Source organism: Panthera uncia, chromosome B4, assembly GCF_023721935.1.
Source record: "Panthera uncia isolate 11264 chromosome B4, Puncia_PCG_1.0, whole genome shotgun sequence".
NCBI classification, from domain to species: Eukaryota; Metazoa; Chordata; class Mammalia; order Carnivora; family Felidae; genus Panthera; species Panthera uncia.
In genome coordinates this window covers 75716597-75728221 of record NC_064809.1, presented here as the reverse complement: position 1 = coordinate 75728221, position 11625 = coordinate 75716597, and the positions used below count along the sequence as shown (strand labels likewise).

General features: G+C 44.9%; 1 protein-coding gene across 2 annotated transcripts; it reads right to left on the bottom strand.

Moving 5' to 3' along the window:
- Positions 1-1201: 1201 nt before the first annotated feature.
- Positions 1202-5216, bottom strand: DAZAP2 (DAZ associated protein 2). Of its 2 annotated transcripts, none has more exons than XM_049625483.1 (4): positions 5127-5216; positions 3974-4092; positions 3413-3581; positions 1202-2658 (listed from the first exon to the last, which is right to left on the bottom strand). In XM_049625483.1, exons 1-4 carry the CDS (start codon positions 5137-5139, stop codon positions 2336-2338), a joined length of 624 nt encoding a protein of 207 aa, XP_049481440.1. In that variant the 5' UTR covers positions 5140-5216; the 3' UTR covers positions 1202-2335. The 2 variants fall into 2 exon arrangements, with proteins under 2 accessions (XP_049481440.1, XP_049481439.1); XM_049625482.1 differs by having other exon boundaries at positions 2428-2658; positions 3336-3581.
- Between the last annotated feature and the right edge of the window lie 6409 nt (positions 5217-11625).

The window sequence follows — 11625 nt, the reverse complement described above, 5'->3', positions numbered from 1 at the left end:
AGATTGTGACCTGAGCCGAAGTCTGACGCTTAACCCAGCCACCCAGGTACCCCCAGGCTTTTTTTTTTTTTTTTTTTTTGCTTATTTAACTCTTTTACATATGTTCTCTCCCAAGCAGTAAGAACCCCAGGGAAGTTTCAGAAGTTCCAGAACCATCTCACAAGATTGAAACAAAAATGGTGGTGGGAAGCTTGTCCCAGAGGAGTGTCATTAGAAACATCCCTGGGGTGATGAGTTGGTTTCCCTTCCATCCTGGAAAGGGCCAGAATTTCCCAGACCCATTCTATGTATACAGAGAGGGCACCAGGAACTACCTCCCTACCATTTTACCCACCAATGTCCTTTGAATCAAGCCCAGAGAAGCTTCTTGGATCTTAGTCCCCAAAATTAGAGGTGTTTAAAAGATACAGTGTTTCAGTAGGAATCCTGGCTCCCCAGGTACTGTTTAGTTGGAATTAAGCTAAATCTCCTTTGAAGTCTATAAATTGTATTGCTTCCATCATCCAAACTCTGTTCCTCCCACGGTTAAGACCCAGGAGTTGAGGAATCCGTCTTGATAATCTGCTTTCAGTATTTCTCCACACAGAACTTTGGTGAAATTGAAAGGTTACCCCGAACTTAACAAAAACTGTTATACTAAAACATTTTTCTCAGGGGCGCCTGGGTGGCTCAGGCATTAAGCATCTGCCTTTGGCTCAGGTCATGATCTCATAGTTCATGAGTTCGAGTTCTACATCAGGTGAGCTCAAGCCCGTTTTGAAAGCGAGCAAGAAGGGGAGGAACAGAGAGAGAGGGAGTGAGGAGAGAGAATCCCAAGCGGGCTTCTCGCTGTCAGCGAGGCTCCTGACTTGGGGCTCAGTCTCCAGAACCATGAGATCATGACCTGAGCCAAAACCAAGAGTGGGATGCTTAACTAAGCCACCCAGGCGCCCCCTTAAGTTTATGTTCTGAATACCTCTGGCATAACAGGCTTCTAAAAATCTGAAAGAGCTTAGGAAATAAAGAAAAGGAAAACATCTAGAACGGGACTCATGAAAATGGTCAAATCTTGGCCTTACACTCCTGCATTTATTTCAAAGGCTTCGTTAAAAAACAAAACAAAACCCAACAGAATGACAACAGTACCTATTTGAATTTTAGGTGGAATATAAGATATATAGAGAAGAAACCTAAAAACAAGCTGAGTAAAGAATCCTTGAAGTGAGGTGTAATGCAACTTCATCACTTTATTCAAATCTTCAAAATAGTCTTTATTCTACATTTTTAGTATAAAAAATCCACAAGTTAAGTGCACCACAGTGTAGAGAGAGACATACAACGCTGAACTTCCATAACAGTCAATGGTACAGTCAAACATCACATGTACAGAACACAAAATTTAGATGAACTGAAATTATAAGATAAAATAAAATAAAATCCAATTTCAGAAAACAAAAATCAAAATATTAAGGATCCCTGAAATATTCTTAACCCTAATGAGATTTCACTGGACTCAAGTCATTTTGTAGTGAGGGATTCCTAATATGACCCCATTAACCCAGCTTAGGAGTTCTTGGGAGCCTTGAGTGCCTACATCAGATACTCTGACGATAAATGGTGACCAATTTTTGGATGGGAAAACGTCCCCTAATTTGGCTCTAACGTCATCAGGCTTTTGAAATGCAGCCCCCTCCCTGCCCCGACATTTTAAACAAACTTGTTTACAGTACAGTTTGCATTGATACCCTTTGTTCAAATACAGCTCTCAGGTTTTCTGGCACCGAAGCAAATTTGGGTTTAGTTCACGGATGAAGAGACAGCCTACCAGGAGGGTCCGAGAGGCACCCTCCACTTTTGCCTGAGGAGACGCAAAAAAACAGAAGTGATGGGGTCCGTGCTTGGGGCACAGAAGGGGTTTCAGAGGATCCTTGTGAAAGACTAGTTAAAAGATGGCAAGTGGGGAGAAGTGCAAGGAGAGAAGGAAGTTAGTCTGACTGGCTTTCTGTCCTGCACCATTGATTCAATGGAGATTGGCGGGAAGGAACTGGAAAACTAGGGTTGAGGGTGGGACGTGGGGCAAAGGATGGAAAGGGAAAGGCAGACAACTAATGCGTTTCATTTATAACAAGTAATAGAAATCAAAGACTTAAAGGAGATTAAAGACCAATCAGAATAATTTGGCAACTTTAATTCTTAGGAAGATCAAAGTTCCCTCCAAACCTAATTTGATGTTTTATTACTAAGAGCAAAGACCAGTATGGTACAGTATTACTCCAGAGGAATTCAAGGAAGATCCTTAGGGCTGCTTCACCCACATTCATTTTATGAATGGATGCCTCCCCTACCTCAAAATGCTTTAAGGAGGTACTGCTACCATTACATGGTTCCTTATTAAGTTTGAAAAGTGCCTGAAAGTTTGGGCACCAGAAAGACACCCCAACAACATGTGTCTAAACTGCAACTTCAGGTTAATATGACTAAAGCAGTTACATTGTGAGAAGTGCTGAAGGTATGTGATGTCTTTCTCGGCACAGAGGTGGCCTTGGTTCTTCACCAGATGGTGTAGCCACCATCTGAGCCACCCATGAAGAAGTTTCCCTTCCGCTGAGTTACGAGGACATTGGCTCCCTGCATGACTGCAAGCTGAGCAGCATTGGGAGGGCATCCAGGGGGTGGAGGCTGAAAGGAAAACACAAAGGTTGACTGGGCATAGGGCAGCTGAGACGAGGGAAGTGGGCACAGGTGAAAACGGGATCCGTTAAGAAGACGGCAGTATGCTGACCAATCACATCTTAGAGCTAGTTCTGCCACCAATTTGGATTGTAAAGCAGGTCTGGATTTTCTGTGAACCCAAAGATGCAAACAGGAAAGAGCCTACCACTCACCCAAAGGCATTCCCACCTCATTTCTAGTATATGGTTTTGAGTGGCTGGCCCTAGCAAGAGCCATTTGGGCTCTAATTTTTATGCATGGGGGAGCGAAGCAGGAAACATAACTAAAATCTCTAGTATCTTTCCAAATGCTACTTAATAGGGATTATGGCAAATTCGAAGTAAATGCTTATGGAATGAATAAGGAGTATTACTAGCCCGGTACCAGAATGAAGCAGAAAGAGCAGCAGACAGCACTCCTAAGACAGGAAAACAAAGGAATCTGGTTAACTGAGACCCCAGGGAATGTGCCCGATGCTACTGACTTGCCACAGTTCTCCTGCCCCCTCACACCTGACTCCTGGATATCAGTGCTCACACCAATACCACAGCTACTGCCCAGGCGTGGCGAAAGGATGAATGTGTAATCTTTTCAGAAAGTTAAAAGACACAAGAGCTGAGTTTTTCTGATAAGGTCATACTCACAGGAATGTTGCCAGCAGCAGCCCCAGCTCCAAATCTGGCACCTGCATCGTACCCTCCTTCCACCAGCACTGCTGAACCAGGTGGATAGATGGGACCAACTGGATAATAAGCCATAGGGATTGTGGAACCTAAAGGTCCAACAGCCACAGATTGGGCCATGGGAAGATACAGGGAGGCTCCAGGAAACGCAGCCGACATGGTGGGGACTGTGGCAGCCCCTGGGTGCACAAAGCTCGGACGATAGAGCTACAAGAGGCAGAAGAGAAGGCCACATGTTACTTCATGACATTCCAATTTTAGAGCTCTTAATTCTCCTTAGGTAGATTACACTCTAAGTTACACAGGCTGCCTTTCCATTGCCACTCAATATTCTCCTGGATCGCTTCCTGCTATAGCTAATGTTAGACTCAAGGAACACACACTCATCTTCTTAACCTCAGCCTGTGCCAAAAGATATAATCAGATAATGCATTCTCAACCCCAAAAGAAACTGCTGAAGTATACAGGGTTTCAGATTATTCATGGCAGCACTCTCTCCTGTTTGTGGAGAGTAAATAAATATGTGAAGTCAGGCTTAGCTCAGGGCTGAAAATGTGATCCGAAGAGTATTCAGTTCAAGTCGAGTAAACTGGGAGCACCTCTGAGTAGGCAGGCGGGGCATCAGTATAGGGTGGAGCCTGAGGAAGATGCAAGGTCTGAGGGTACACTGGATTCCCAGGAGGCTGCACAGGGTAGGTTGGCTGTGTCGGATATTGACCTGGAAGACAAGCGGTGGGGGAAAATGCATGTTGCCTATCACACAGAACCACCAAAATGGGGCAGAGCATACTGGGTAGCTAACCTAGCGGCAACAAGCAGGAGATGTGGGAACAGACTGCTCTGCAGAGCCTGATTTCCGGAACCAGGAAAATAAGCATTCTCTTTGCACCCTCTTCCCGGCCTATACCCGAAGATGCTGGATTCTCAATCGACAGGAAGGCGCTCTTCCCGTTAGCATACTGGTGTAAGGGAAAGTCTAGCTGGGCCCAAGTTTCTTTCACAATGCAGGGCAGGTCTGGGCACCCGTGCCTGCCAATGTACCAACGGTCTATCCTGCCTCTGCTCTAGGTGGTCTTCATAGGCCTGGTTGTAACTGGCCAAGACCTCGTTGAGTCACAGTGGCTACGATTATTTACCCCATCGATTTCCTACTCAAGGTCGACTTCCAAATAAAGTGAGTGGTGGAAGTGAACCTTCAGACCCGAGAGAAGGTAAATGTCCTGAGGAACAACAAAGGATCGTATTCTGATAAACACTAGGGCAATCACAGGAGCCGGGAGAAGTCCAGGCCTCCATCGGAGGGAAAGGCGAAAGAGACCTTTCTGGCCCCCTAGCCCGCCCACCAGCGCCGGCACCTCACTAGTTAAGCCCGGACGCCAGCCTCTGGTTCCGGAGCGCGGCGCCCCGCCTCCGCTGGCTCTCCATTGGCCTGCCCAAATCCCTGCTCTAGCTCCCCATTTGCTCCTGCACATGCCTGTCATGACAAGCCTTTCCCCCCACCCCCCACCCCTCCACCCGAGCCCGCAGCTCCAAACTGCGCCACAGAGTTTAAGGGGGAAAGGGCCGGGAGGAGCGAGCAGCCGTAGTTCGGGGATGACGAAGGCTTCTGGCGCAGCCCCCGGAACTGCAGCCGGCCCAGGAGCGAGGCTCAGCTCGCCCCAAGCTTGGCGTTTGGCGACCCTGGGGTCCGGGCCCGCTCGCTCCAGGCTAGCGCTGTTCCCCGCGACGGCCCCAGCCGCCCCCTGTCCTTGCCTTTGCTGTTCATGGTGGCTGCTGGTCCGGTTCGGCTCGGCGTCGCGGACGGTTATTTTTTTCGTCCTCTTCCTGTTCGTAGTCACTTCCGTGTCACGTGACGACTCGTCCGCCTAGCGTCACCCGACGCCTGAGTGCCGCTGCTACCGGAAACTCCGCCCCTTTGCCCGGCCTCCAGTAGCTAGAGGGAGGGCTCGCGTGGTCCCGCCCGTCGCGCGCGTTGGCTCCGCCCCTTGTGTCTTGTCTTCCAACCCCCACCCGCGTCCCAAGACGCGAAGAAAACCAAATACAGGTATTGTCTCAAAACAGGATTTTTTTTTTTTTCTCTTTTGGGCGCTCGGAGGCAGGACCATGAAACAGTTCCCCGGAACTTTTTTCCACCTACGCGCCGCAACTCAAGGTCACGTCACCTTAACAGCCTTTCCACAAAGGGCATAGATTGCTACTTACTTCTCTACCGGCCTGAAATGTGCTCCCCAAACCTTGGCTTATCGCGCAGTTTCCCTCTTAGGAAACCCAGCTTAAGCTTCAGCTGGGTCAAGATGTATTTTGCCAGTCCAGCTGTCATCTAGCCTTTTCTGTGGTAGACTCTCAGTCCAGTCCGCTGCCTTGTCTGTTCCACCGACAGGCTGTCAGTATTTACTTCTGTGTCCTTTCTTTGTTACTAAAAGGCAGGGCATGCAGGCTCTGCCGCCCGTCCCCCACAGCAGCTAGCACTAAAACTGGCACGCCCGCGGTCCCCAAGGAGTGCTTGTGGCCCTGCCCTTAACTTCGGCACTTATTACAGGTGACCTGTATGGTGCTTTGTCTATATTTTCTCTATATCGGTGTTTCGCCTCTAACCTCATTTTCCTGGTGAGCAAAGATGCCATCTTTCAGGACAGCAATTAAGGTGTTCCTTCCATCTTTCATTTTAAAATATGCCAACAATGTGCAAGTACAGAGATGGAACTGAGCAAGACATTTTTAATGCTCAGATTAAGACTAGTATCGAAAAGCCTATATTTACCTTTTCCTGTATGTCTGACTCTAATCTTGAAGGCAGTGTAGTGTTAGACATTCACTCCTTCAGCCTCTTTGTGAAACGCTTAACAAATGCCAGGCACTGTTCTAAAACAAGGCCCTTGCACTCTTGAAGCTCACCTTCCTATGCAGGGGCTTGCAAAATTTTTGGCCACAAATCCACAATAACATGCTTTAAATCATGACTCAGCACACACACATGTTTACAACAAAATTTTTTGACCTCGTACTTATCCTTGTATGTACAACTGCACTGTAGTATTTTATATTCTATTTATTTTTTTCAAATCTGGTTGCAATTTCCCATCCCATTAACAAGTCAGGACCCACAGTTTGAAAAACACCTTTCTTAGTAGACTTTTATCTCCAGAGCCTTGCACCTTTTTTTAGGCTGAAGTTTGCGATCAGTAATTGGGAAGTCAAGGAGTGAATAAATCTTTGAAGGTCAGATCACACCTTCTCTGTGCCCTAACTTTTCCAAATCAGATCCTAACTTGATTCCACCCCAGAGCCTGAAACTGGAGAAGTCACTAATCTATCCCAACCCCTACTCATGCTCAAGGTGTCAGAAAATACAGAACTGAACCTAGGAAAGGGAACTTCCCTTATTTCTCTCTCTGGGCTCTCAGAAACCCTAAAAGTGTTGACTGTAGCAGTCTGTGTCAATGAGAGTATAAGAGGTGGTCCCTAAATCAAGACACGAGTTCTGTTCTCACTGTCACCCGCTGACTTTAGTCCTCTTCTACTCAGCTCCCACTTATTCTCCACGACTTACTTATTTTTAATTTTTTAAAAGTTCATTTATTTTGAGAAAGAGATAGCATGAGTGGGGGGAGGGGCAGAAAAAGAGGAAGAGAGACAGAATCCCAAGCAGGCTCCACGCTGCCAGCCTGGAGTCTGACGCGGGCCTCGAACTCTTGAAACCAGAGATCATGACCTGAGCCGAGACCAAGAGATGGACACTTAACCAACTGAGCCATCCAGGCGCCCTTCCCTACTATTTCTTAATCAGATCCTGCACCGGTGACCTTACAGGTGTAACCCATTGAAGGCCTTTAGCAGACTGAAGAAAGCTGCAGGTCAGGAAACAGTATTTCAGAGAGGTTAAGTAGTTGAACTAAGTCACCCAGCTGCAAAACCAGTAGTCCTACTCAGGTTTGTGTGACCGTCCAACGTCGTTTTTAATTTATTTACACTGTTTAATCTGTTTACATTGTTTTAAATTCCATCGCCTCCCAAGAGTCTCAGTTTTATCATCTGCCAAAAAGGTCACACAATCCTTGTGTCACCTCCAGCTCTAGACTGTTTTAGGGAAGGACGTGAACAAAGGGAAGCCTGAGAAGACAGAGGGGAAGTGGGCAGAACTGATAATCAGGTTGTACATTTTGGTCAGGCCCTACCAGTGTTAAAAACTCAAACACTGGGGCGCCTGGGTAGCTCAGTCAGGTAAGTGTCCGACTCTTGATCTCAGCTCAGTCTCAGGGTCATGAGTTCAAGCCCCATCTTGGGCTCTGTGCTGGGCATGAAGCCTACTTTAAAAAACAAAAACAAACAATGATTTCATGGATCATGGGTTCAAGCCCTGCATCAGACTCTGTGCTGACAGCTAAGAGCCTAGAGCCTGCTTCGGGTTCTGTGTCTCCCTCTCTCTGAGATCCTCCCCCACTGGTACTCTGTCTCTCAAAAATGAATAAACATTAAAACACACACACACAGATACTTCTACTGGATGGTAAACAGCCATTGTCCTAAGTTGTCTCTGCAAGCACACCTGTCTGCTCTGACCCCCACTGGAATCCATCTCCTGCCCAGGATCTCTCTATGGTCCAGTGATGAAAAGGTAAACTATGACACCCAGGAAGCCTCCAGGCCCTACCTCCAGTGAAGGCAAGCTGCCCTCAGACTTGTCAGTGCTGCCTCTACAAGATGTTAGGTATTTTGCTTACCACTCTGGGACCTGGGCATAGAGCAAGCTAGGGCAGAGCCAAATGAGATTACCAAGAGAAATGGAAGGGTACAAGCACAGCTTCTCTGGCAGGTGGGCTTAAGGAGAAAGTGGCTACTTTCTTGTACAAACAAGAGTCAAGAGGCTTTCTGTCTTCTTCATTCTCCAGGGTCCCCCAACCAAGATGAAATGTTCATTTTGTCATTTATCAAACATCCTTTCTTGAATTAATTTAACAACTATTTATGGAGCACCTATTATGCGCCAGGCCCTGTGATAGGCACTAGGGACACAATAGTGGAGAAGCAGGCTTCGTCCCTACCTTCCCAGAACTTAGTCTAACTAATGGGAGTAACAGAGAAGTAAACAGATAATCATAATGCAGTGTGACTAGCGCTGACGTAAGGACAGTATGGGGTGTTAGGAGAGCACATAGACTAGGTACCTAATCTCCTCTACTGGGGTCAAGTAGGGCTTCCTGCTGGCAGTGATGTTTGAGATGAAATCTGAAGGGTGAGTGGAAGTTAAGCAAGTGAAGGGAATTCCTCAAAGGAACAGCTTATGCAAAGGCCTGGGAAGTAGTGAGAGAGCTTACAGAGAGGGAGGACATGAAAACAGTTCAGTATGGCGGGAATGTGGAATGGGAGGTGAGAACTGGTAAGACGTGATGCTGAAGAGGTCAACAGGAACCCCAGACCACGCAAGGGACCTTGGAGCTCACAGAGGATCCTATCTTAAGACATTGGATTCTATCTAAGGGCACCAGTTAGCCACTGAAGAGCTTTCAGAGAAAAGTGACATGATCCTGTTTTAATTTTAGAAATAGCTTTCTGCCTCCAAAATGTAGACTAGATTAGAAAGGGACAAGAGTGGAAGTGTGTCTGGGAGAGCAGTCAGAATACCAATGTAGTAATTTAAGTGAGTGATGATAGCAGACTGCTCACGGAAATAGTGGTGGGGTAGAAAGAAGTCAGGGGTGGGGGGAGGGCGTTCCAGAACTCTTTACGAAGCAGAAACAAGCAGGCTAATACTCAGGATTAACGTCCAGGATTAGTTAAGAAAAATACTGTGAGGGATGAAAACTACAAAAAGTGAAAAGACAAATGACAAATTGGAGAAAAGATATTTGCAGTTTGTATCATAAGCGGCTAAGCTCCCTGTCCTAGAACTCACAGAGATCAGTAAGCCACTAGAAAAAGTAGCAAATGACATTTACAGACCGTTCAGAGAAAAGTAAATATAAATAAATCGTTTTTAAACATATGAGATGATGTTCAGTTTCACTTTTTTTGTTTAAGTTTATTTATTTTGAGACAGTGAGTGTGGGGGAGGGACAGAGAGAGAGGAAGGGAGAGGGAGGACCCCAAGCAGGCTCCACGCTTGTCAGCACAGACCCTGATGTGGGCTCGAACCCCTGACCCCTGAGATCATGACCTGAGCTAAAACCAAGAGACGCCTGACTGAGCCACCCAGGCACCCCTCAGCTTCATTCTATTTAATAAGAAAAAGGCAAACGAAAACCGTGCAGACACCATTATCAGATTGGTAAAATCCAAACATTTGCTAACTTCGCTCTATTTGCAGGGCAGTGACCAAACAGACACTCTAATCTATTTTTTTGTTTTTATTTTCCTAAGCTGTTATTTTAATTTCAGTTAACATACAGTGTAATATTAGTCTCAGGTGTATGATACAGTGATTCAAGACTTCCATATGACCCTAGGTGCTCACCACAAGTGCACAACAAGTCCTTAATCCCCATCACCTATTTCACCCAGCCCCGCTCCCCTGTGGGTAACCATTAGTTCTCCATAATTAAGTCTGCTTCTTGATTTGTCTTGCTCTCCCTTATTTTTTCATTTTGCTTGTTTGTTTTGTTTCTTAAATTCCACACAAGTGAAATCATAACAGTATTTGTCTTTCTCTGACTACACTCTCTTGCTGGTGGGAATGTAAATTGGTATAACTCCTACTGGGTTAATTTGGCAATATCGATTGATACACGGTATCTATCTGTCAATACACATACCATCCCCATTTCTAGGAATGATTCCTACAGATATTTGCACTCATGAGAAACACTGTGTATAAAGTGTTCACCGTAGCATTGTAATAGCAAAAGATTAGGAATAACCCATATGTCCAATAATAGGGAAGCAGTAAAACAAATCCTAGTACAGCCATACAGCTAAATATTCCGTGGCTGTAACAAAGAATGAGAAAACTCTCCAAAATACTTTTAAATTAAAAACAAAAGAGAGAAAGAAAGAAAAAGAAAGAAAGAAAAGAAAGAAAGAAAAAGAAAGCTTCAGAACAGTGTGGTTAGCATGATGCCTTTGGTAAAAGATCAGGAAAACCAAGAATACTCTAGCATTTGAGTAAAGAAATTCTTTTTTTTTTTTTTTAATTTTTTTTTTTTTAACGTTTATTTATTTTTGAGACAGAGAGAGACAGAGCATGAACGGGGGAGGGTCAGAGAGAGAGGGAGACACAGAATCGGAAGCAGGCTCCAGGCTCTGGGCCATCATCAGCCCAGAGCCCGACGCGGGGCTCGAACTCACGGACCTCGAGATCATGACCTGAGCTGAAGTCGGACGCTCAACCGACTGAGCCACCCAGGCGCCCCAAGAAATTCTGAAAGAACATACAAGCTACCTACAAAAAGTGGCTACTGGTTGGCATGGGGAAACAGAAGGAAAAGTGAGACTTTTCACTGTATAACCTCTAAAATTTTTAAAAATTGGGGCACCTGGGTGGCTCAGTCAGTTAAGTGTCTAACTCTTGATTTCGGCTCAGGTCATGATTTCACAGTTCATGGGTTTGAGCCCCACATTGGGCTCCATGCTGACTGTGCAGAGCCTGCTCGGGATTCTCTTTCTCTGTCCCTCTCTGCCCCTCTCTGCTCTCTCTCTCTCTCTGTCTCTCTCAAAATAAACAAATAATAAATAAATAAATAAAATTTTTTGAACCATGTGAATGCTTACCTAGTCAAAAAATTAAAGCAATGTTGGCACACCTATGAAAATGGCTAAATAAACTTAAAAAAATTTTTTTTAAATAAATACAATAAAATGGCTAATATAAAAAGCCTGACTATTTCAAGTGTTAGAATGTATAGCTATTAGAACTCTCATATGCTGCTAGTAAGAGTATAAAATGGTCTAACCACTTTGGAAACAGTATGGCAGAATCTTTAAAAGTTAAACATACACATAGAACGACCCTACAATCCAGCAATCGCACTACTAAGTATTTACCCAAAGGATACAAAAACTGATTGTTTATAGCAGCATCTATCAACAGTAGCCAAATTATGAAAAGATCCCAAATGTCCATCAACTGATGAATGGATAAAGAAGTTGTTATATATATATACACATATATATATACACATACATATATATATATGTATATATATATAACAACATATATATATATATATACACACACACGTATATATACACATGTATATATTAAATTAAATATATATATATACACACACACACACACACATATATATACACACACATA